The 27,068-nt window shown below is 40.8% G+C and overlaps 1 protein-coding gene across 2 annotated transcripts in view; it reads right to left on the bottom strand.

Annotated features, from left to right (window-relative positions):
• Positions 1 to 4,790: 4,790 nt before the first annotated feature.
• The window catches only part of Tmem232 (transmembrane protein 232), a 218,003-nt gene continuing 195,725 nt past the window's right edge, over positions 4,791 to 27,068 (bottom strand). Inside the window, exons 12-13 of one of the 2 annotated variants that reach the window (XM_032899639.1) lie at positions 14,592 to 14,685; positions 4,791 to 5,403 (exon numbers count right to left, since the gene is read on the bottom strand). In XM_032899639.1, the coding sequence (XP_032755530.1) occupies positions 5,227 to 5,403; positions 14,592 to 14,685 (271 nt within the window). In that variant the 3' untranslated portion in view covers positions 4,791 to 5,226. The remainder of the gene's footprint in view (positions 5,404 to 14,591; positions 14,686 to 27,068) is intronic. The other variant, XM_032899638.1, reaches the window with a different exon arrangement.

Consider the following 27,068-nt stretch of genomic DNA (forward strand, 5'->3'; position numbering starts at 1 on the left):
AGTGATTTGGGGGGTGTGCTTGAGCTGGGGTGATAGTAAAAGGAGGAGAAGGCACTAGACTGAAAGACTTAAGTGACGATAGGATGCGAGAAAGGTGTGTAGGGAGAGCGCCTAACCAGGACTAAAGATGTATGGTGAATCCATATAGACACCTCCTACTCCATATACAATTAAATAGTACTACTGTTTTGTTTTTTTTTTTAAGAGAATTAAAACTGAGGTACTCTGTATACGTAGACAATGCTATTCCCCAAAGGCAAGGGTCTTTAAAAAAAAGTCCCAATGCCAAGGACAGGAGCCCTGCCTGTGAGTTCTTATCCAGGTTGGGACCAGGAGATCACAAAACAACCAGGCTATTGTCAGTGTTTCTAGCTGCCCAGCAAAACTAGAGTACAATATCGGATTACCAAAGACACATTTTGGATATGGTATGCAAAGAAACCAAGCTGGGACTTATCTGACTGCTGACTAGCGTCCACGATGTTGTAAGAAGCTATTCTGGGTGATGGAGGAGAAAAGTTAACGTTTTAGCCTACTGTGGTCCCTGCATGCTACAGTACCAACCTATCAGGCAAGTCGCGTCTACTGCTGTAATAGCAGTAGGAAGGCCTGGGGGTGGGGGGAGTGGCCAGCCTCATTCTGATTAGATCTGAGGCTCATTCAGGAGGGGGGGAAATAGATGTACTATAAACCCAGCTAAAGCCGAAGTCCCTGACATGTTGTCAGACTGCCTTCTGAATACGTATGTTCTTACCCTTAGCCTGGTGCTGTTCTCAGCCGTGGACTACAACGCTTGGCTTACTGCAGGTGAAACTTAGTGCGGACTCGGAACTGGTCACATTCCTGAGGATAGGTGACTGTTTAGTTCTTAGTCCTAACTGGAACCTCTCTACCACCCTTTTCAAAACCCAAGCCATGTTGTGGAAGAGGGTCTGGAAGGATTGTGAGAGCCAGAAGATAGAGAAGAAAGTTAGGAAACATTGTCTTTCTGATAACATATCACGAGCCCAACCATGAATAGACAGTGGCTATGGATTCCTGCATAGGATCCTCCCAAGACTTAGACCTTCAGCTTTCCATCACGGATGGGGGGGGGTCGTGAGGACCCACCCCTTTCCATGAGCTACTGGCCGTTACCTGTGACTTGAGTGGGGTGTTATTCTCTGCAATGGTGTGGCCATCGCTCACGCTCCAATAATAACTTTCTATCGGTGATCATACACGCAATCCTAATTAAACTCATTGTGTCTAAAGAAAAAGAAGAAAGAGGTGTAGGGGTGGGAGGGGACTAGCTGGGAAGCTGCAGCCAGAAGGCGTAGGAAGGAAATAATAGATAGTAATTGGGGGGATGACTAAAACCGTGATTGTATAAAGCCCGTGCAATAATCGAAACTAAGAAAGCCGCATCTTAAAAGCTCCGATGTTATGACTCATGTCCTCACTTCAGCAAAGGGAGGGGTGAGGGGGCGTTCATGAGACCCACTCGGGTCTTTCCCACTCAGGAGTGACTAGGTCATTTCCAAAGGACCTGTGATTGTCACAGCTGGAAGCAGAGTCCTGGAGAGGGCAGGGTGGGGAGCTGCTGGCCTCTACTGCAAGGATGTGAAAAGTGCAATTCAACAGGGAAGAAGCACAGAGAATCCCCCATATTAAATAATTGCCCATCCACAATATCAGATAAAAATCTCCCATCATGCTGCAGTTGGGAGCATAATAATACAATTATGGGGACGTGTTAGGGGAAAGGAATCTTTGTGGATTTAAAGCAATAGGGAACTTACAGATGATATATTGAAACCTTTGTCTTTGCTGATACATTTAAAGTATGAGAAAGAATGGTTAAGTTTAATTCTCTAGAAAATGTAACAGTCAGTTACTGATAACATCTATGCATTGTCATGGTCTTTCTGGATGAATGATGTCAGCTACTTTTGATGCTTCTCCCGGAACGCTGTTCCGTGAGTAACCACTTTGCCAGGGCTGACTATGTGTTTGGTGGTTATTTTTTTTTCTTTAAAAGTATCTCTTGTGTCCTTCCAAACCTTTATAGGTCAACTCACCTGTGCTTCTATAACCAGGAAGAGAGAAATATTCATTTCATGCCGTAGTTCAGAATAAACTACTGTCCTCTCTGCTTCTTTCCTCAACAACACGTGCCTAAGAGTTTCTAGTCCTGCAGGAAAACTAACCCCGTCATATTCATTCTGAATCCTGTAAAGGGCTGTGGGTTGGTGTGAAGATTATATTCTTAAATATTTATATTATTCTTATGCATATATATATATATATATATAAAATGAGGGTTATTAGGAGGAGCCTACAGAAAATCCACAACCAATGAATTCCATAAAGCCTTGGTTTATTCTTTCAAACTGGAAGCAAGCATAGAAGGTAAATTATACTAGAAATCTATTCAGCAAAATAAAAGTAGTATTTCCTTACACCTGTAGCCTAGAACATTCTAGGTGTTGCACTATGCATTCTCCCTAATCATTTAGTACCACCAGTTCTAAACCAACCTCCTCCTTTTCTGTGATGCTGAGAAACAACTGCTGAAGGATAATTGAGAGAAGAGAGGGTCTAATTGTTTCTGGAATGATCTGTAGAGACAGCTTGTTCCTCTTTTGATGATTTCTCTCTAAGCCAACTCCATTGTGTCCTTCAGAGGCACCAGCAACAGGAGAGCAGCCTCCTCTCCGAAGGTCCTCCTGTGCAAGGTGTCTCCTCCCCTCCACAGAACTCTAGTGTTTCCGAGTCCGTGGAGCTAAAGGGTGAGCGTTCTCCTACAGTTCTGTGTTATTCTTCTATTTCCCTTTCACTAATTTAAGTTCTAAGTCATCCTTTAAAAAACAGTTCCTTGGGACTGGAGAGATGTCTCATCCGTTAAGAGCACTTACTGCTCTTGCAAAGGACACGACTTTGGTTCCCAGGATTCACATCAAAGCTCAGACCTGCTTATAGCTGTAGTTCCAAGACATTCAGCATCATTGTCTGGTCCCCAAGGACTTCTGCATGTACATGGTGCACATAAACTTGTCAGGCACACCGCGCGCTGCGCGCACACACACATACACACACACTTTTAAATCAGTTCTTTATATTGAATTCTCTCTGGTAAAATTATTGACAACCTTGTTTTTCTAATTAGCGTTTGCTTGTGACAATCTTTACCTAATTACGTTCACCTTAAAAAATGAATGAATTAAGGGGATTGTTAACTTGTCTACTGTTTCAGGGCAACCAGAAATCAAAACCGGAATGTGGCTCCAGATCTATGAGCATGAAGTCGCTAACATTTCCAGAGGAATCAGAGACGGACAGCTATAAGAAATGTCTGCCTTCATATTTTAAACTGTAATGTAAGAAGGAAGATGAAGGAATTCTGATCGCCTCCCGCTCTGCTCATCTTTCCCTGTATCATCGTCTGCCTGTTACTATGGAGATCCTACACCTGCTTCCTTCCATGTCACAACAACATGACAGCAAAAGGGTGATAAAAAAAAAATCTATGTATGTGCAAGGATGGCACACTGGATATATTGAGAAACCTATGGTCCCGTGAAAGTAGTCAAACAGTGAGGGTCAGGACTATAACAAGGGGACCAGAAGACATGGCAGATGCCAGAAAATGGAGGGTCCGGCATCTCTCTACAGAGATGGTAAAGAAAAGTGGCAGTTAGACTATTCACACTCCTTTCCTCACAGCTCGGTGGTCATGTGTGCCAACAAGCCAGTAGATAAGATTAGACAACAGCCAGGGGTTGGTAAAGTCCACATCGCATGGTGTGAGGGAAGGCGGGAGGAAATCCAGACTTGCTTGGGTAGAGTGGGTGGACAGAATCTTATGATACGGTGGTGAGCAGCTCGTAAAGACATGGAACTAGCTGGTCTTCTGGATTCGTATTTCATTTGCAAGTAGATTTAAAGCCAAGATGATGGAGATGTATGGTGTATTGTGAGGTTTCCTATAGGACAGGAGGGAATAAGTAAAGAAACGTGACTGTGAACCAGGTAAATGGGGAGTGGAAACAGAACGCTCTCTCTCTCTCCACCACATTCTTCTCCCTTTGGTTACTGTTATCATGAACAACACCACCACCAAAAATAATACCTACGAACCTCATGATACAGACCATAAATGTGTGGCCCACTTTCCAAATTCAAGCCCCAAAGTACTTTCCAGCTCTGGAAAGCGGTAACTTTGCTTTAACAAGAAATCTTACCTGGATGCAGCCAACTTGAAAGACTCGGAAAAGCCCCAGTGCTGTGCATACACGTGTGGAAAGTGTAGGGTGTTCCTCTAGATGGAGTGGTCATTCCCCAGGACCCTTCACTAATTTGGGGTACCACTCTGACCTGTATCACATTTGACGTCCCTAATAAAGTACTTGCCTCTTGAGTATTACCAAACCACATGTGTGAGTTGAAGTGAAATTTAAAAATATATTATCTGTAGCTTCAAAAAGGAGCCTCAGGCACCATAAGGGCTCCACCCTTCAGCCTTGCCCATGGGTTGAGGATCTCAGGTGAAATGAAATACCATTTATAAAATAATTCCTGGTGGGGTGACTGCCTTGGGCGGTTAGTACCAATCTTTCTGGGCTCCTTCAAAACCAGTCTCATAAGCTCATGTGGCAAACACAAACGGCTATCACTCGGGGGTGTCTCTGGCCATCCCTCAAACATCACGCTGGCCTTGGGGACTTGCCTTTCTGGACTTGCTTATGTACCGCCATTTATCAAGTGGGGTTTAGTTCTTCAAATTCCGACGATAAAATACAGATTCCAGAGCCGTCCTAATTTCTTTATTCAAATAGGAATGATTCTAGGGGCTCAATCCCGTGTTCACTCTCGCTCTAAAGAAAAATTCTCGCACACACCGCCACCTCATGTCCTGACTCGTCAATCAGGCTTCGTTTCACTTTCTTCTCACAGTGCAGAGAATGTCAAAGCTTAGAGTGGTTGGGAGAGCGATCCTAGGGCAAGGGAAGGACCGCTGAGGGAAGAATGGGTGTAGCTGGCGAAACCACTTCACCTACGTGTGATGAAGACTTGGCTGTTAATTTAAGACTATGCTGTGACTACTAACGGGTACCAAGAGAGCAGCTTCTTTTTCAAAATGGCTGCAGCAGGCTGACGCTAAGAAAGCTCCTTTACGCCGAGCTCACTTGGCGCTTGTTGCAGCGCTGGATTCCGGCTGGCAGAACCCACATTTTTTTTTCTGGGTCACTCTTTTTTTTCTGGCGGAGTTATTTCATAGGGTTTGGTTTGTTTGTTCAGCTTCCTTTCTCTCTGCTTCATAATTTCTTGAAAGCGAATCTTCTCCTTTTCCTCTTCGTCCTTCCGTTTTTGGGCCTCACACACGGCTTCTATTTGCTTTAGGGTCTCCATATCTTTTTGCCACTATGACAGAGAGAATAATTCATTCGCATATTACTTTTCCGTGGAGAAAGCACATGTCAAAATAGCTTTTCAGATGCCCACTGCTATAGTCGTTCTCCTCTTACTGTTTGCAGGGGTGTCCCTCAAGTTTCTTCTACTCTAGCATATTTGAAGACTGCAGGGTTGGGGATTTGGCTCAGTGGTAGAGCGCTTGCCTAGCAAGTGCAAGGCCCTGGGTTGGTCCCCAGCTCCGAAAAAAAAAAAAAAAAAAAAAAGAAAGAAAAAAGGTTTCTTTCTACATCCCAGTGTATTTTCTGTCAGGTTCAATGCTTGTATTCCCATGACAGCATTATGAAATGAAAGGTATAGCTGAAGGAAAAAGAAACTGTATAAAGCATACAATCCCAAAGTAAAGGGTTCAATCTTAATACTAATAAGGTTAGACCTGAAATTACCAGCCATGCAGTTCTGCACTGTAGCAGACGGGAATTCTGACATGAAGAAAGCTAAGAAGGTGTAATTACTTTTGGAACTAAGGATGGGGAAGCATTAAACACCAGGGGCGACTTACCCTTTGCTAACATGGCTGACAGAGGAAATGGGTGTAAGGAGTAGTAGTAAGCCCTCTTCAGACTAAGTGGACTATTTGGTGTAGAGTCACTCCAGGCATGATCTGCTGGAAACCCCTAAGACTCCCATCTGCAATGTTTCATTGTTTTGTTTTTTGTGTTTGTCTGTCACCCTCAGCTTAACACTCACAGCCTGCCATGCAACCTTACTACAAGAGTAGAGTTTTTCAAAATGTTTAAATACTCATGTGAGTAAACACTAAAACTGAGGCATAGTATATATGCTTATAGAAGATGACCTGCTCAATAATATCACATGTGTTTATAGTATATGACCTGTTTAATAATGGTACATATATGTATATAGTAGATGACCTGTGTAGAGAGAACATCCTGTGTATTGTATGGATGCATCACCTGTCAATTAAAAAGTCTATGGCTTAGGCAGAGGTGGGACATCTGGGAGTAGAAAGAATACATAGACATAGACACAGACACAGACATAGATATAAATATATTTACAGAGATATTAATCCCCAAAGAAGGGAGAAATAAGTGGAGATTGATATAATAAATGTTTTTAAAGATACATGAATGAATGAGTAAATCCAGGCCTTTGATCTCAGTGCTTAGTAGACAAAGGCAAGGATAGCCAGGTTTGTTGTGAATCTGAGGCTGGTCTCATCTACATACAAATCCAGGTCAGCTTGGGCTACACAGAGAAACTCTTACTCAATAAATAAACGTAAATTGTTTTAAGTTGTTTTAATTATCAAGATGAAGGTGGTTATAAGTTTGGTGGTTATAATGGCATTACAAATCCTCTATGAGAGAGGTCAAAATAGAGCATACCTAAACAAAACTAGAGGCTGCTGAATTGAATCAATCTATACTTTTGATGGCTTTGGGTTGCTGCATCAAGCACATGTTATTGTGGGAGAGAGGCTCTGTATTTGTGTTAACAGAAAAGAAGAAAAGGCTTTGGACTCCTTCCAAAGTAATAAGGATCAGATTTGATTGAGGAAGGCCCCCTGAAGATCTTGGCTACAGATAAAAAGAAAGAGGTCAACAAGACCAAGCAGGACAGGTAACATGATTTGCTGATCCCTCTACGTAGGATCAGTGCTGACTGACTGAGACATAAAAATGCCTCTGGCCAGAACTTCAGCTTCCCATAGCCAATGGATTCTGCTGGTTACAGAGTCCTCTAGATTCATCGTGCCATCCTTCTGTACAGCACGTATGAAGATTTATATCACAATATGGTTATATGAGCAAACTCGCTCCTAAACAAAGACAGTCTTTCACCTGCTCAAACTAGGAGCAAAAGTTCATCCTTAACTGATCTGTTATAGAACTAAATAATGGTTATGAGGTTTATATATTATGGAACGAAACACCAAGAGAGCAGCCCTAACAACACTCACCCTCGGTGATGATGAAATGACCTGCTGTTCCAGCTCCCTGACTGATCCTGACTCAACTGATGCTCTTTCCAGAGATTCATTTCTAGAACAGCTTCAGAAAGGACTGCTAATCCCAGATGACCTTGGTTCATCCAGCCTTTCCAACTGTTCCAGGCGGGACGGTCCTGAACTTTCTCAACATAAAAATTTTTCAATTTCCTTGTGGGCCCCCAAACAGGAATACTTCACTCCAATTCAGCAGAAGGCAATTATAAGAAAGCTGTCATTCCAGTCCCTTAAGTTGGGGTGGATGGTTTTGGTCATTTTATGAATTATAGATATAGTGTCATTTTAGGGAATGCTTTACAAATAATTATGGTCTTGGACAGGAAGGAAATGAATTAGGGAGCTTAGACTCAGGGATTTTTCTCTTTCCTTTTCTCTTCCCCATCCTAAAGGGAAGGGTGTTGAATAGAGAAAGGAGAATATAGTAATATTATTAAAAATTTGACAAATAGGGATGGATTATTAAATCTACTGTTTTTTTTTCTTTTTTTCGGAGCTGGGGACCAAACCCAAGGCCTTGCGCTTGCTAGGCAAGCGCTCTACCACTGAGCTAAATCCCCAACCCCTTAAATCTACTCTTAAACAAAAGAATTTTATAGCCATAATCTACATTGGTAGAGATCTTTACATGTTGATGCAAAATTGAAGTTACATTCTCTTACACTGATACAATTTTGTATATTGATACAGATTTAAAATTAATTTATTATAACATATTTGTATGTTTTAACTTTTATATAGTTGTTATGCCCATACAACTCATCTTAGAATACAAGATTCAGTCCCAGTTCTTTAGTGACTGCTATTACAAACTGTTTAAAATAATTAAGCAATGCAAGTTAAGAGTCAGATAGTCAAAAAAAAAGTCAAAAAAAAAAAAAGAGTCAGATAGTCAAACTCATGGTCATATCAAATTACTAGTCTTGGATCAACATTTAAATGTACATCCTGTGTTGTACAGATAATAGGTGGCTGGGAGACAGGTAATGTTTGCTTGTTCAGATGTGCTATGAATAGATGGCCTTCAAAAATCTCAGAGATGCAAAGAATATGACATTTAAAGATTTTTTTTTTAATTTAAGGGTTTCCTGACATTGAGACATATCAGCTCCTGGCAGCACCCCATTCAACTTGGAAGAAGATGATAAACATCAAAAGACCCCCATATGGGGTTGCTTCAATTGTGGCAAGCTAGCCACTGTGTAAGAGAATGCCCTAACTTTATCTGCAGACAGAATGCTGTTTAGAAAGGACAAACTAATACAGAGAAGTCAATTTGCAAGTTCTGCCAAGGTGGGGCAAGCAAATCCTTCATAATTCCTGATTCTTAAAAGGTCTGTTAGATATTTGGGACCAGAAGGCTGAGGATAGGTGCTCCAGTGTTATAGAGAATATTGGGGACTGTCAAGGCAGTCAGTTATTTCTGTCATTTCTATAATTTCTGGGAGCTGCGTCCTTGCATTTCCTACAAACTGAAGTAATATTTACTTCCTTCTCAGGTCTCTGATAGGATTGAAGACTATATAGTCATAGTCTTACTCTAAGCTTAAATTGTTGAGGATTTAAGAAGATATTTTTAGAATTGTAATACAGGTTAAGATAGTGATTTAGATACAGAACTCTGAACTTCCCCAAGACAGGACAGAAGATAGAACACTACATTTAAATTGCCAAATATAAATGGACTGGACATTGTAAATATATATCATGCCTTATACTTTTCATAATTGTTACATTTGAAAGAAAAAGAGCCTTTTATTTGACTAAAAGGGAGATTTGTGGAGAGAATATCTTGTGTATTATATGGATACATTACCTGTCAATTAAAAGGTCTATGGCTTAGGCAGGAAATAGAAATGGGATATCTGGGAGGAGAAAGAATTCTGTGGGAGGAGAAGGTAGAAGAGTTGCCAAAAAGATGTGACAAGTTACATATGGTGCCTAGGCACACGTAACCAGCCATGTTGCAGAACGTAGGCTAGAATAAATGGGATATTTTAAGTTCTATCTAGTCAGAGAAGAGCCTAGCTATTTGGCCAGTGTACTTGTAAATTCTGGGAGCCTGGGATTAGGAGGCAAAACTAGGGCTTAACTATAACAGACCTGATTCGATTTTAATACTACAGGAAATAAGTTACTGTCATGTTCCTTGAGATGTTACCTGAACATCAACATTAAATATTCAGTTTCTCAGAAAATAATATATTGGATGAAATGTACAGGAAATTGTAGCAAAAACATTCATGATGTGCAAAACCTGAAATTCATTTAATTTACCAATTTGTAATGTTCAATAGCAACAGATACTTTTTTCTCACATGTTAAATCTTACAGTTTATTTTTAGCCTTTGAAGTTTTTGTTGTTTGCCTGTCTCATACAGTTACATCAATTTCAGTCGTTGTTAACTAAACCTCATTCCCGCCTCATTCTGTCTCTTCCCTCCTCCTCAATAAGTTCTCCCACCCTGACTTCAAGTCTACATTTTGTGTGTGACCTTCTGAGGTTAACCAGACTCTTGCCCAAGTGTGGGTCAGAACTTGTTTACTAGAGCAAAGGCAGTTTACTAGAGGACCTGACACCCTGACTCAATGATTATCAGCAGCCAATAGTCCCTCAAGGATCTGAGAGGACGTAGAGAGACTACTTCCCTACGCATAATGAAATGTGCCCAATCTCATGTAAGTCTTGTGCAGGCAACCATGGCAACATGAGTTTAATACCTGTGACATGGCCAGAAGACATTTTTTCCTGTGCATCTCCTTATCCTCTAGTTCTCTTATTTTTTAAGTTCTTATATTATTTTTATTTATAAGAGATTACACCACTCCACCACACACACACACACACACACACACACACACACACACACACACACACTTTCATCCCTCTGGGATACCATCTCTCAAATCCCTCCTATGTCTCCACTCTACTCTCAACTCTTTTTATTAATATTATATACATATATGCTTGTGTGTATGCGTGTGTGTGTGTGTATGCACAAGTATATAAATACAACATGCTGGGGTTGGAGAGATGGCTCAGTGGTTAAGAACACTGATGACTCTTCTAGATATCCTAACCTCAAATCCCAGCAACCACACATGGCTCACAACTATCTGTAATGAGATCTGATGCCCTCTTCTGGTGTGTCTGGAGACAGCTACAGTGTACTTATAATATTAAATAAATCTTTTTTTAAAAAAAGATTTATTAAAAAATGCAACATGTTGACTTCATTTTTGTTGTGTGTACATATATGGTTTTAAGGGTGGTCACTTTTCATTGGATAACCAACAATGGATGAGGCTGATTCCTCTTCCATTGGCAATCTTTAGTGGCCTGTAGTTCTTTGCCTAAGGGTGGGAAATCCCACAGAATCTTCTCCTTTCTTGTTAACATTTCCGTAATATTGTCATTGTTCTGATCTTGTTTATGTAGTAGTCATATCTAGGAGATAATTTCCCAGGAAACTTCCTGGCATTATGGCTCCTACAATCTTCATTCTTCTCCTCTTCTGCAACCTTCCCTAGGTCAAAGGTGTAGGAGCCATGATGTAGGTATATCTATCAGGGCTGATCTCCCCACAATCTGCTAATATCGGCACTGTGTCTGATCATCTTCAACAATGTTCTCTTGACCTTGAAGGGCTGATGTGGTTGCCCTGAACACTCCATCTCCTGTTGTTGGCAGTTTGACTAGTTATGAGTTGCTTTATCAGCCCCTGCCCAGTGTAGTAAGAAGGTTGAGTACATCACTAATATATGTAAATAAACACAAGTACTTCATGTGCACTTGGCAAAACATAAGGTTTTCCCTATGGTCTACGACCTGCCCAGCCATTGGCTCTTAACCTGGTTGACTACCAGGAATGTATTCTTCTCCATGAGACAGGCCTTAGTTCCAATCAGAAAATGGTTGGTTGTTCACGTAACTATCATACCACTAATGCATTAGAGGGCACAGATCATTATAGCTCATGGAATTCATAGCAGTATAACACTGTTGATAACTTTCCCCCTAAAATAGCCTTTATAGCACTTTATAGTGCTATTAAGTCTATTTAGCAGGTAGGAAAACTCCAGATGAGTTCCGACTTGATATGTTTATGTTTAAACCATATGATGTCGTCACCATCCGTTCATTCGCTGACGGGCATCTAAGCTGATTTCATTTCCTTGCTACTGTGATTAGAGCAGCAATAAACGTGGAAGGGAAGAAGTGTCCATAGAGGGTATAAAGACTATTAGCTATATGCCCAAGAGGGGTAGAGCTGGGCTATACAGCAGCATCATTTTGAGCTTTCTGAGGACTGTGAGCACTGATTCCCACAGGGGAGGCACCAGTTTACACTCCCACTGACAGGGACTAAAGGAGTTCGTTTTCATCGTCCGCACCAGTGTTCATACTTCGTTATTTCTCTAATAATAGTCCTTCTGACTGTGTGTGATAAAATATCAAACCACTTTGAATTTAATATTCTGGTGGCTAAGGATGGTAAACATTTTTTAAAAAGTGTTTATTAGTCATTCGTGTTTCTTCTTTGGAGAACGCTACCTTCAGTCCCTTAAACTATTTGCTAAGTAGATCATTTGTTTACTTGATATTTAGATTTTAAGCTCGTTGTAGATTCTACATTCTAATTTTCTATCAGGTATAGAGCTGGCATAGGGCTTCCCCTATTTTGCAGGCTTCCTTTGCGGTGTAGACGCTTTCTAATGCCATGAGTTTCTATCTGTCGGTTGTTAGCCTTAGTCCCTGAATGGAGTCCTATTTGAAAGGCCTGTCCCTATCTTTAAGTGTACTTCCTACATTATCCTCTAATAATTTCAGAATTTCAGATCTAACATTGAGGTCTTTGATCCTTTTGGAAATAATTGATCCAAATATATATTGAATAGTCATGAAAAACTGGGCACTCCTGCCTTGTCCTTCTGTTAGTAGGGATGCTTCAAGTTCTCCATTTAAGCATGACATCTGCTACATGTGTTCCAAATGTTGCTTTTATTTAGTTGAGATGTGCTCCCTATTGTCTAGGCTCTCCATAGCTTTTATTATGAAGGGGTGGATGTATGGTTTTGTCAAAGACCTTTTTTATATCTATTAAGATGGTCATGTGATTTCTGTCATTAATACTGTGTGGATGAGTTATGTTGATTTCCATCTGTTGAAACTGTATGTGAGTAGTGAAGTAAACTTGATCAAGATGAATGGTTTCTTTATGTTCTTAAATTTAGGTGGCAAGTATTTTACTGAGAATTTTTGAGTCTGTGTTTATAAGAGATTGGTCTGTAATTTTCTTTTCTTGGCATGTCTTTCTCTGGTTTTAGAATTAGAATAATGCTGGTTCTTTAAAAAGAGTTTGAAAGTTTTCTTTCATTTTCTATTTGGCATAATAATCTGGGAAGTATTGGTCCTAGTTCTTAGAAGATCTGATTGAACTAAATTCCATTTAGAGATCATTATTTTATAAAATTGAGATATTTTTAACTATAATTTCTATGTTTATATTTGTTGCAAGTCTGCTTGTCTTATTTATTTCATATTGGTTTAGTTTTGATAGGTCATACCTATCTAGAAATTCATTTGGATTTTCCAATTCAGTGGAATATAAAATTTTAAAGTATTTCTTCATGATTTTCTGGTTTTCATTGGTATCTTATAATGTCTTCCTTTTCATCTTTAATTTTACTGATATGGATCCTTTCTCTCTTTAGTCTGGTGTTTTTATCTGAGATTTTTTCCAATTATTTATCTTCTAAAAAAAACCCAACTTTTTGTTTTAGTGATTTTTTTATTTGCTTCATTTTTATTTCACTAATTTATGCCCTGATCTTACTATTTATTTGTATCCAATGATTTGGATTTGATTTTTTGTTTTGTTTTGTTCAGCCTTAAGGTACATTAGGTCATTGATTTCAGAATTCTCCTCTGCATGCGCTCTCTCTCTCTCTCTCCCTCTCTCTCTCTCTCAGAGCTTTAAGATTTCTCTCTTAGCACTGCATTCACAGGTTTTGTATATTCATATTTATACAATTCCCTTTTTACTTTTCATCCCTTTATAATTCAATGGTGTATTCTTTACTCTCTGTGCGTATGCTCCATCGTCTCTCACTGCAGAGTTGCAGTCTAATTACACTGTGGTCACATGGAATAAAAGGAATTATTTCAATTTCCCCTATCTCTTGAGATTTGCTTTGTGTCCTAATATGTGGTTTATTTTAGTCAAAGTATGTCACATGTGCTACTAAGGATGTGTATTTTGTGATGTTTGAGTAGAATGTTCTATAGATGTATGCTAAGTCCTGTTGATCTACAGTGTCATTGAATTCCAGTGTTTCCCTGCCCAGCTACCTAGGAGGTAGGGTATTAATGTCTGTTGGGTCCATTTGATCCATCGTGTCCTTTGATGTTTCTCTGTTGAACTTCCTAATGGAAAGATGGGAGTAGTAGAATCACTATTTTTTTTTCATAATTAATCTGTAAGTGTAGATCTAGTTGTACTGGATTTGGTTTGAAGTCTATTTTGTCGAATATTCTGATAACAATGTCTGGCTTCGTCTTGGTCCTGGTTGCTTGGAAGATCTATGTTCAGTTTTTGACGCTAAGCCAGTGTCCATCTTTGAAGACAAATACTTCCCAGAATCAGTAAAAGGAAGGAACCTGTTTCTAATCCACTCTGCTAGTCTATGTGATTTGATAAGAGAATGAATATTGTTTCTAGAATGTCTGAGAAGTTATACCCATGAAGTCTCATCAACATGGCTACCTAAGCAAGATCTAAACAGGGATGACACTATAAGGCTTGCTGATACAAAAGGGAAAATATCATAAGCTTTTAACCCTAGTTAAAAAACAACAACAACAAAAACAGGTTATTAACAAATGCTTAGATTGGGGAAAATAGTCTTCCCTGGAGAAGGGACCCAAAATCATTTATCTAATACCAATACAAAGTACTTGGCCCTGAGATCATGTACATATACTTAATGTTATACAGACTGAGCAGGCTGTATTTATATATTTAGATATATATGCATATATATCAACAACTAAGTAAATACAGGCTATGAATTTGAAGAGTAGTAGGGATAGAATTGGAGGGAAGTAAGGTAGGGTGAAAATAATGTAACTATATTCATTTTTTAATTAAAAAAAAGTCAGTCTTACATGATGGTCAATGACTTCTTCCAATTTCTTATCCGCCTTGGTGAAGAAATCTGGATACGGAAACATGGACAATTCTAACACAGAAGGATGTTCCCTTCAAAAAAACACACACAAAAAAAATGTCTAGCATTAGGTTGAGATGCAATCCTTTTTAAGACATATTTAAGTGACAATTAATTATTAAGCATCTTGACACTGCTTTATTAACCTTACTCTGATAGATTACTGGTGTACTAACTTGTTAGTTTGTCAAGGTCATTTTGGATTACCATAACTAACATTTTTTGAGAGTAAACATGAGATTGTACAATGAAAACTAGAAAATAGTAATCTTCTGAAAAGATAATCCTCTTGTGGCAGATGCAAACTCTACAGCTGAGACGTAGCTAATGAGCTGTAAGCGCACAAAGGACAGATAAGATATTGGAATACAGCTGTACTCAGTGGGGAAGTGAACACACTTGTCATTTCTCACAGGACCCTACCAGCTTGAAAGCTCCAAGGGATGCCCAAACCTAAGAATTTGACCTAAGAAATTATGAAAAGATGATGTGAGTCTAATATTTTTAAGTTAACCATATTACTGTGATAATTTAGCAAGAGCTTATAAATTTGTTGCTATTATGAAGCTGGGTCCCCAATTAAGGCAGATTTAGAGCCAAACACCCACATACTAATTCTACTATTTCAGATACTAGGAAAGAATTGTGCACAGTAAGAAATATGTAACAAATGAGGTGGGGAAAGGGGTGAGGGGTGAGGGAGAAAAGAAAAATTGTAAAGGAAAAAGCTTAGGTAAGAGACCAAAAAGAGAAAATTCATGAGAAATTTCAGTATCACAAAATGAAGTTTGATCAGTCCATTAGTTTGGAGTACTTCACATTACTTTTCTCATGTTTGTTGCCCGTATCATTCTAACAAGTTCTGCATTCTTGTTTTTCATTATCCCTTTGCAGAACTGCTCGATCCTTAAGTAAATGCTTTTCAGCTCTCCAACTACCTTCACAACACTCATTCCCCTTCAAACCATCACCATCTCTCCTCTGGACTCATGCCTCATCTTTGGAATTTGTTATTCAGTGTGGTGGTTTGAATGAGTATGGCCCCATGAGCTTATTTGGTTGAATATTTGGTCCCCAGTTCTTAGAACTATTCAAAAAAAATTAGGAGGTGTGCCCTTGATGGAGGAGATATGTCACTGGAGGTGAGCTTTTAAGGTTTCAAAAAGCCTTGCCACTTCCAGTTAGTTCTTCTTATGCCTAATGACTGTGACTCAGGCTGTTAAGTAAGTGATAACCAAGCTGCAATCCATAGAGCCAGAGAGGTTATGTATAGAAGAAGGGACTGGGGGAAGGAGGGGAGACATCTGGATCTCCCTGGGAGATGGAAAGAGAATAGATTTTATAGTGGACTGGAGGCAGGGGAATAGATTCAAATGTGAGGATCAGTGGGGAGGGGGAGGGAAGACAGAACTGTAGTGGGGAATGAGTAGAAAGAGAGCTAGAATTGAGGTGATATAGAAATCTACTTCAGTGGAAACTCTATAAAATACATAAAGGTGATCCTAATGAAGTCTCCAAATAATGATGGAGTCCTGAATGGCCATCACCAAACAAAATTTCCAGTACCAGAGACTGGGTTTTATCCAGTTGACAAAAGGGGTTGCCTTAAAGGGTCCCATAGACAATCCCAAACAACCTAGGCTGTTGCCAAGACAATGGGGTTGCTCTTTCCACAAACTGACAACAGGGCCCTACTGGAAGACAGCTGAAAACATTGTGAGCTATGGAGGCCCATAGGTAAAAATAGCCAGAGACCATTCTTGTGATGTTTTGGCAGAGAATGTGGCTACTTTTGCCCTGTCTGAAGGATCTGCCTGAGGCTAAATTGAAAAGGAGTAGACTAATTCTATTGGCAGAGAAGATTTCAAGATAGCTTAATGTTGACTCTGTTGCTTGGGATTATTAGTGAGCCCTGGTATGCAGATCTATGATGAAAATGAATAGAAATGCCAAAAATAAGTAAGTGAATAAGTAAATACAAATGAAAACATTTTTTAAATGTACAACGTGAAGAGAAAAGGAGCAAGAGGAATTTTAATGCTGGAACCAAGTCTTGTGCTCAAAGAGATGAGAAGTTAAGAGAAAGGCTTGATGGGAAATGGAATCAAGGGTATGGTGCCCTCAAAGCAAGACCACACCCAGCTAAGCTTCCAGCTTATGAAAGGAAATGCCTAAAGTTTACTCAATAAAGGAAAGAGCAACAAATCAAAATTTAGGCTAATGTAATTAAAGGGGAGGACCAGTCTCCATCCCAAGCAGCCAATAGATATTGGCAGCATCAGTCATGCAGTCCTGGCTTTAGAGTCAATGATGAGTCAGTAGTAAAGGGATTTTAGAATCTCCTTCACGTTAAGGAAAACTGCTGAGGCGTGTGGCAGGGGAGTTCCCTGCATGGAGTCCCTGAGAGGCTGATGTGTGAAGCTGTGTGGTGAAGCCTGGATGGTGTTGGAGAACTCAAGAGTGTTGTAGATGCCAGAGCCGTGGGATACCTGGCAGAAGACGTGAAGACAGAATGGAACCAGTCCAAGACGGAGAAATGTGTTAGAGTCAGCAAAGCTGGAAGAAGAGACCCACTAAACCCTTCCATGTCCCTTTGAATCCTGACTTAGAACTACAGGATTTGGCGTTTTCCCTGCAGGGTTTCAGTCTTGCTTTGGTCCAGTGTTTTATCATGATTTCCCCATTTTTCCTTTTGGAATGATAATCTATACCCTGTGCCATTATGTTGGAAGTATGTAGTTTGCTTTATTATTATTATCCTCATCATCATCATCATCATCATCATCACCATCATCATTAAAGGGTTGCAATTAAGAGATTGCCTTAATCTCAGAATCTTAGAAGAGACTTTGGACTTTCCAACTGTTCACTCTCTCCCCATCAACTACCATCTAGGACGCTGACACGTGCTGTGTACTTGTGAAAGCCATTTACTATGACTACCAGTTGTCTAATTCCCTAGATCTATGTATGTCCAGGCCACAGGTTCACTTGTAATTTCTTCAGCAGACTCTTGCCCTCAAGGTTGTCTGTTTGTGTATGTTGTCAACTGTTTCCCTCTTCTCTTCTCCTCCTCTTCCATGTTCGTTGGGTAAGCGCTTTTAGTTCAAGCCCAGTTCAGTAGTATCGGATCCTTCAGAGACCTTTTCTTCCTGCACTTACCTCAGTTGTAATGTTACATTCATCATGAGCCCATGTGAGTTTGATGTTTTACTGAACAGCGACCCAACCAAGGAGATTTCTGTCTGTTTTCTTTTTACGTGCCCAAGACACTGTCAGTAAACACCCCACAATGCCTGTATGTCTCCCACTTGATGGGTGAACCTGGGAATCTTTCAGGATGCTTCAACCCTCTATATTTTCTAAGCTAGCACCAGTTTATCTCATCGGTGCCCACTGCAGTAAGAGTTAGGATCTCAGGAGATGGGCTGCACAATGAAGCAGATCTGTGGTTCACAGGAAGCCACACGGCACTGGGAACAGGGAGTTCTCTCCCAACCAGTAGTGCTGAGAAATGATGCGATCTTCTCGCTGCTATTAAAATATTAAAGAAAACTGTGGCTCTAGAAAGCTGGGAGTTGGAGGACAGACAGAGGCTGACATGTGGGTTAACTATATTCATTCCACGAAAGCTGGGGCATTTCCAAAGTTCAGAGAAAGACACTAAGCACTCTGAAGAGTTAGGTAGAATCTTAGGAATTATTTAAAGGTTAAAAGTAAGTTGTCTCATAGTCCTACTTAAATAATACATAAAAAATTTTAAGTGCAAGTTATATGATGCTCAAAGGACTTTTAAAGGGAAAACTTAAATGGGTCTGCTTATCTGTGGTGTCGACTCATTTGCACCAAAAGAAACACATGAATAAGAGTAACTTCAAGGCAAGGTGAGAATGGGTAGATTTGGTAAAATAACAAAGATAGCTAAGCACGTGACTTCGCTTCTCTCATATCGTGTCACTGTGTCCCTAATATGGAGAACAATATTTGCTATCTCACGGAGGTAAGGTATGCATCAAACACTGTGCAGGTATGTGTTGAAATGTCATTATCAACATAATGTAAAAGAGGAAGCCACAGCTTTTAGCTTATTCTATCATCTACAGGACTCGGGAATGAACAAAAAGTATGGGCAGTCATAATGAGTCTTTAATGAGTTGCAGAATTCTACTATTTTATAGTAAGTGAGAAGTGGAGACACTTTTCCTGTAATTCTTTGTTTCATGGTCTGGAGTGTTGCCAGTTAGTTCTCTTTTTTTATTGGATATTTTCTGTATTTACATTTCAAATGTTATCCCCTTTCCCGGTTCCCCCCTCTCCCACTTTCCCTCCCCCTCCCCTGCTTCTATGAGGATGCATCCACTCCCACCTCAACACCCTGACCCCCTACACTGGGGCATCGACCCTTCACAGAACCAAGGGTTTCTCCTCCTATTGATGCCCGACAATGCCATCCTCGCTACATATGCGGCTGGAGCCATTCATCCTCCTATGTGTACTCTTTGGTTGGTGGTTTAGTCCCTCAGAGCTCTGGGCGGTCTGGTTGGTTGATATTGTTCTTTCTACAATGACTACTTAAATTCTTAGGCAAATGGATGGAACTAGAAAATATCATCCTGAGTGAGGTAACCCAGTCACAAAAGAACACACATGGTACACACTCACTGATAAGTGGATATTAGCCCAAAAGCTCAGAATACCCGAGAAACAGTTCTTCTAATAACCCCAGCAGGGGATGTGCTTCTGTTGAAGGGATTAGCTATCCTTGCTATCCCCTGGCTGAGGCTATTATCCAATACATTATCCTCATGCATCTGTCTTCCCAAGGCCACTTCCTCTGTGCACAGGAATACTATCATTAGATTTAAGATTCATGCAACCAAAATAGCTCTAATGTTGCCTCAGTCTACCAGACTTTAAATGGGTGTCTTAGGCTACAGGCTATTAACCTCCATTTTCTTAAAGTATTTCCCCCAGGCCATCAACTCTAAATTCTCTTTCAGCCCTTTGAAATGTAAACCTCATCTGAGCTGAGATGTCCTTCTCGATGACCTGGAGCTCTTCCTCAATGTACAAACCATCTGTGAAGTTAGCCCCCATTTGCCTGTCTGAGGGAAGTCTGGGAGCCTTGGATAAGTTACCAGTTAATTAACAGGTCACAGTCACCTAATTGAATTCTTCTCCCACACTTTCCCACCAGCTTAGACGCTATCCTGCTGTTTGTTTCAAGTAAGCTGAGTTCAAGCACCTCCTCCTGTTGACTGTCCCTGAGTAGAGTCGCATCTGCCTGCTGGATACGTCCAGCACATCTTCTCTTTGGTGCAGCTGCCTAACCCAGGACGGTCTCATCTTCAGAGCCTGTATTGATTACATTGGAAAAGACTTCTTTTGCTTCCAAGTAGAGTCCCACTCACGGGCACTGAGAGTTGGGGTTGGGGAGCATCTTTTGGATAACTCAGTCTGACACACTCCAGATTGCAAAAGGGTGATGACGTCATCTGGGGAGTGGTGTGGAGGGCCAGTGTAGATAAACCCTGAGACACAGCAAAGATGATGGACTTCACTTGCTCTCCAGGTCAACTGAACGAATGTCCACCACAAAGAGGCTGCTGTCAGAAGACTGATATAGAGACAGGAAAAGGAAAGCACTGGATACTGTCACCCAAAAGTTCAATGGAGTACAAGACGACATGGGTAGGACCCTAGAAAACTGCTTTAAAGTGGTACCATACAATTTTTGAGCTGCAAGGTTATGAAAGATGGGTTTTATATGGCTGTCCCAATAGACCTTGGAGCTGGATGAAAATGAAGTCCCATTTGTGACTTAGTTTTGTTCTTATATCAAGGATGGGAAATAGACATGGATGCTTCCCAGAAGGTGTGAGCGATGGCGAGGTTGTTCGGAAAGCCTGGCAGTTATGGTTCTGTCAGGACACGGGGCAGACAGCACACACAGATCAGCTGGTATCACTCCTTGACATACGACTCAGAGCCTTGTGCTCTTTCTCTGTCACCATGAACTGGAGGCTTAAAGAGGACAGATGCCTCTAGAGACAACTAGGTCAAAGGTTACTTAATAAAACTGTTTTAAAACATCAATGGCCCACAGAAGCAGCCAGGTCAAGAGTTGCCAAGGCCTCCAAGAAATGGGCCATTGGGAATAAGCATTATTTTCCAAGCCGTATGCCTCCAAAGGGGCTTTTACACAGTTGTTTTATGGGCAAAAGGAAAAAAAAAACATAACCGAAATAAAATACTCAAGGAAGGGAGTTTTGTTTAGAAAGAAAGTTAGTAGAGACTTGGAAACCTCAAGGGACTGGTAATGTAAAATTAGATTGTAGAGCTATCAGCGGCCCAGAATTGAGGACCAGAGCAACAAAAATGTGAGTCTATGGTGGTAGCTAGGTTTGCTCTCAAGGGGCTGCTTGGTATGTAAGCAGAGAAAGGTCAGAGGACTCCCTACGAACCACAGAGGGCAAACTTTGAAGTTCTGAAAATTTGGAAAGACCGTTCATAAATATTCCAGTATCTCACTCAGGTCTCATGAAAATCTGTGATTTGAGGTTATAGTTGAATCACAAATAGGTTTGAATTAATAGGTAGGTCCACCTCATATCAGATCGGGTTAGACAAAGCAACCTCCCAGTAATGAAGTTACAAAAGGGAAGAAGGAACTGTTGTAGATGCACTGAATGTCAACTGGATTTACACATTTTTTTTAAATCTGTCTTTCTTTACTACGTATGAGTATTTTGCCTGGATGTCTGAGCATCACACGTGTGTAGTGTTGAGACCAGATGGGGACACTGGATCCGCTAGAACACTTGTCAACTATTTAGGTGCTGGGACTCTAACCTGGGTCTTCTGCAAGAGCAACAAACGCTCCTAAATGCTGAGCCATCTCTCCGGCCCCATTGCTTTGCATTTTCTTCATATACAAATTTCACCATGCATTAAAAGAACTCATGTTGAAACTGTAAACATGGGCTTTTAAATAACTGTGCTAGTCAGGCTTCAGGTGAACATAAGGTGATGGGTTTGTTTGCCTGCCACCATTGCAGAAGAAAGAAGGAGAGAGAGTGTGTGTGTAATGATAATATTCAAATAAAGTAGAACAATAGAATTTCATAAGAAAATGGGGTCTTATATGGACTATTCTCTAATAACCTACATATTAATGCTAGCAGTGAAAGAGTCAACACATGAAATAGAAAATTTCTCAGAAGGATGTAATGAAGAAAATTTGTCAAAGGGATAGAACTACAGGAAGAAAGGAATCTGAGTGAGAGGGAAGGTTTTTAAGAAGTAGAACCGTCTGGCTTCAGTAAGGACCCACACAAAAGCAAGGAAGGGACACATTGCACATATGAACTATCTTACAATAATGGAAAACTGGAATAATCCAGATCTTACCAACAGTACAAAGGCAAACTAGCTGTCTTTTTATATAATTCTAGTACCTTAAAGTGTTATAATTCATTATTTAATATATAAAATATTTTAAATGTAAAATATATGTTATTATTTAAATAAAATAAATGAATGGACCACATAAAATGTGAGATCACATAAAAAAGGTAAAACAAAATTTATATAGGAAAATATATAGTATAGTTTTACTTATAAATATTCAAACCAAGTAAAAATAGTTTTAAGAATGCATAGAGTTGAAGAAAACAATTTTTAAATGTAAGAATTATATAAATTTATAGTATCTGACCTTTTGCAATGAAGAGAAAGCTAATCAACTAAAAAGATACAAAGAGTTTCCAGTTTTAGCAATATTGCTTCATCTGGATCATAGGAATTTGCCTCTCACTTTTACTATACTATTATCATCACTTGGTGGGAGTATTAATTTGTACATACCTATATAAAAGCCAATTAGAAAGTACATTTTCACATGCATGAAGCACATCTGGAGTACCTTTTCCTGAATAATCAAAATGAGATACAAAGTTATCTTTGTATAGGTGATTGGATGGATACAGAACATGTCAAACACAGTTACAGAGAAACTGAAGGACTGTGCTTGTGCCTTGAGCCTGGGTAGGTCCAACACAAATTACCAGAGGTGTAGTTCACATGCTACCGCTCAGACCATCTATCCCCAAGAATGTAGTCAGTTATTTCCTAGGATGCTTGCAAGTCCTGTATGCTCTCACTGGATTCTGTGACTTCTCCACAAGGCCATGGCACAACCGTCTGAAAGCACGCCCAGGTCTTTCTGATCTTTGTTTTAAGATCCTTAGGCTCACGTGCCAGAGATACCACCACAGGGCTTCGTTGTGCGATTTGGTGCACCCAGTACTGAGCATGCCCTATCTACCTGTGGCTTCTGTTTGTGCCTTTTCCTGGGCTCGGCGAGAAGCACGCCTGTCTCTCCAAGCCTGTTGGGTACTGCACAATTGTCCTCTGATTATATTGTCGAGCATGGCCAAGTTTAGACCGCACTTGTCCACAGACCCACAGAATTACATCCTGGTTGTACATCTTATGCCTCCGTAGCTCAGCATCCTCCAGCTTCAGAGAGCGCACAGAGCCGCAGCTCCCACCTCACGGCCCCAGAGCACATGCTATAGGAAATCATTAGTCTTTTCTCCCCTCTGATGAAACACATTTGTTCTATACTTAGTGTGATTCACCTAGGGCTGCATCGTGTTTGTACTGCTTTCCCCCCACCCCGCTATGGGATTTATGCATATTTTACTGTTGGATTATAAGGCTGGGTGTTGGGGGATTCAAATCATGTATTTGTTTTCCCTCAGCATAGTTTGAAGAAAATTAGACTGGAAGTCAGAATTCAAACTGATCATAGCTTCCTCGAGGCTCTGGAAGCCTCTGAGCATGTCTACAATGCCTTACCTACAGGCGGCTCAGGAAGGTCACGGAGCCCTCAGAAAGTGAGACTGGAACCATCTGGTAAGTCTTCAGTTACGTTTCTCTCATTTCCACTCATTTTCCTTAAGAACCATGCGTCATCCCTAGAAACTAAGTGCTTCAAATCTTCACGGACAGATTCAACTACGAGTTTTAGACTCAATAGCCCACCTGTCAGATTTAATTTTTCATGCATTTCTCAGAGAGGGAGTTTTTAATTACGTGATTTAGTGAGCACCTGAGGGAAAGATCTTTATCCCAATTAAATATTTTTATTTTCCACTTGGGATTGCTGAGCGGTGCAAATTGTAAATCATATCTGATTATAGTTTGAATATTACTTTTATTTTCTTTGCCTGAATTGGCTCACCCAAGTACAGTCTCAAGTTTATACAGTACTTTACATGAAACTTAGCATTTAAAGAAACCCCCAAAATACCACCACCACAACTGAAGTAACGGCAAACCCGTTTTCTTGGCTACTGTTAAAAACGTAGACCAGTAAGGATTTGTTCCCAACTGGCTATTATATTCCCTGCCACCTGTTCCAAACTTTAAAATCTCCTATAACAGCTAATCAGAGACTTTGTGCCATTCTTAGCTTTTAATCTGTCTGTAGATCACAGTCTACTCGACGCTAGTAAAAATGTTCTAATCTCTCTCCCCTCCAACAGCAGTAGCTGGAGCAATGTTCTGGTAACTACTTAATGTGGACGAGTCGGAGGGAGACCCCAGGGTCATTGAACTTCTGACATTCCCAATAAAGCTGTCCCAGGGGCTCTGTCCAAGACGCTTGCTTCTACCGTGTCTGTCTCAATATTCCCTGCCATTCGCGTTACTTGATCTAGTGGTTCCCATATACAATTCCAGCTGGAAGGTTTCAAGTATCTTCACCTTGAATAGAGCCCACAGAAGCAACAAAGAAACACATAATAAATGCCTTTAAAAGAATTTTTTTTTGCAATTGTTGGGCAAAGTAGCCTGTATACATGCTTTATGGAAGAAATTCTTTCTCTATTTCTAGACATAAAATGTTCCAGTTTGGCGCCAAACAGAATCTGCTGACACTCTCACATCGCCCACTCAGTGAATGCCCTCCTGCAGTTTGTCGACAATCTCCGAAGTCAATTTATAGATCAGTGTCTGGGGCCCTTTCATTACTTGAAGAGTAGACACTAATCTATGTGATTTTCACAACAGGATTGTGATATGTTGGGGGGGGGGCGTCAAAAGATGCAGTCAGGATGATATGCAAGCCGTCTCACAAAGCAGGTGACGCAAGAGTGCGACTCCAGCTGCAAACCTGGAGACAGAGCGGGACTTGTGGAGCGGCACTGAGAACTGCACTGCGTATGACGTATGACGTATGACGCAAGTGAGAAGACGTAATGTGCCTTGAAAGACAAGAACACGTGGAATTTTAATGGCTTTAGCTGTTTGGTAGGTTGGTTGATTTTTTTTTCCTTTTTTTTGGGTGGCAGGGAGGTTGTTTTAGTTTTATTTTGTTCTGTTGTTATGGGGGTGTATTTTGCTTTGGTTTGGTTTGTAGGCATTCATTGAAATCCACTGCTCTCGTGGCCTGGTAGGATATTGCCACCCTGGGAATATTCTATTGAGAGAATTTTTATTTTCTCTTGGGACCAACCCTACCTTCCTGTCTGTTTCCTGGCCCAATTCCTCATTTGAGAGAGCACAATAAGAAGTTTCTCAAAGTATAAGCAGTGAGAGGAACTTAGTGGTGTGAAGCCCCGGTGCATGGTTTCATCATCATCATAAAGAAAATGATGGGGTTGGGAATTGAGCTCAGTGGTAGAGCGCTTGCCTAGCAAGCGCAAGGACCTGGGTTCAGTCCCCAGCTCCGAAAAAAAAAAAAATGTTAACCAAGAAACTATCTACTTTTTCATGAACCTCTTATCTATCATTTGTGTTTATGGATAAAATAGTACAAAGACAATTGGAAACTCTGGTTGGGTGGTAGGCATGGTGAAAAATCACTCTCATTGGGTAGTGATTGGGTTGTGATAATATAAATTAGTTACATAATGCTACATAACAAATTAGCAAGCTAAAATAACAGACATTTATCTTTTCTGTTTTTCTGGGTCAAGAATTTGGACATTGGACAATGCGGAAAGGTACTGCAGCCAGGTACCTCAGCCATCTCAAAGCTCAGTCAAGCGAGCACCCAGTTATGACTTTACTTGTAAGACTCTTGGAAGCCTTGTGGCTTATTGGCTGTTGGTCAGACACATCGCTCCTTCTGTCTGTCCTTTAGAGCAGCTCCAAATGTGGCAATTGATTTTCTTCAGGTTGGGCACTTCTACTACAGATGTATTTATTACCTGACCTTGGAAGTTTCTTCTCATCTCATCTGACCCATTCTGATCCTTAGAAGTTAAGAATTAAGTCTGTGCCCATTCGATGAAGCACACTAGACACCGACAGGTACACTCGGGAGTCGAGATTACCGGAAGTCATTGTGGAGCTGCCCTCTCTGGAGTCCAGCCCTTTATCTAAGAAAATCCCATCAGAGCATGTGTGGACTTTTACTGCTGTACCGGCAGAGCCGTCCGATAGTCCCGTGCCTGGATGTGTCTGCCGCACTGAACTGTGAGGCGAGAAAGGAGGCTCTGAGGGCGGGAGTTACAGATAAAGCGCGGGCTCCGAGTCTGGCGGCAGTTTCAGACGAAGTCTACCTGAATTCGTGACTACCGCCTCGAAGTTTCGGAGGCTTTTACGCAGGGAAACCGTGTGATCAGAATTCCGTTTCAAAATGATTGTTCTGATGATTGTGCAGATTGAACGGGAAGTGCTCGGCGATGTGGGACCATCTCTGAACCGATTGGAGTCGAATGGTGGTGGTCATTATCAAAGATTGGAAGGGCGATGGTAGGAGAGGAGCTATTGATTGCCATGGCAACTATACAGATTTGGAGGAAGAAACAGAAGGAGGTAAGAGGTGTGTGACTTCCTCCCTGCTGGACAGCATACTCGATGGTGCCCAACTTTCGGTTTCAGGGGACTGAGCGGCTAGGGGTGCCACACATGAGTGACCCAGGACTGTTATATTCTGCATCTCAATCATGCTGTGCTGGCCTTCCAGGTGTGTTTCTTTAGTTACAAGATGCACGGACATTATTGGTGATATATTGGTGAATAGCACCACGTCTGACAATTATCCTTTGCATTTGCAGTTGTATCCGGGACTTCATGCGTACCAGGCAAACACTCCTCCACTAAGCTGCATCCATGGTTCCAAATTATTATTTTAAAGTAGACTGTCCTGGACTTGGCTTCTCACTCTCATTCGTCGCAAGCCGGGTTCTTGGATAGAGTCTGCTTGGCGGAGTCACGGCAGGCATGCTGAAAACTGGGTACAACCCGGAAGCTCGACTTTCTGTGGGGTGATACAATGATCTAGGAGTCACTGGATCAATGGCTTAAAATGAGAGCCATTTAGATAGAAGTGAAGGAACTACTTTTCAGATTCCAGAATCTAAAACAGGCATAGGTTTTAAGACAACAGAGGCACAAGTCC

The sequence above is a fragment of the Rattus rattus genome, chromosome 4, assembly GCF_011064425.1.
Source record: "Rattus rattus isolate New Zealand chromosome 4, Rrattus_CSIRO_v1, whole genome shotgun sequence".
Lineage (NCBI taxonomy): Eukaryota > Metazoa > Chordata > Mammalia > Rodentia > Muridae > Rattus > Rattus rattus.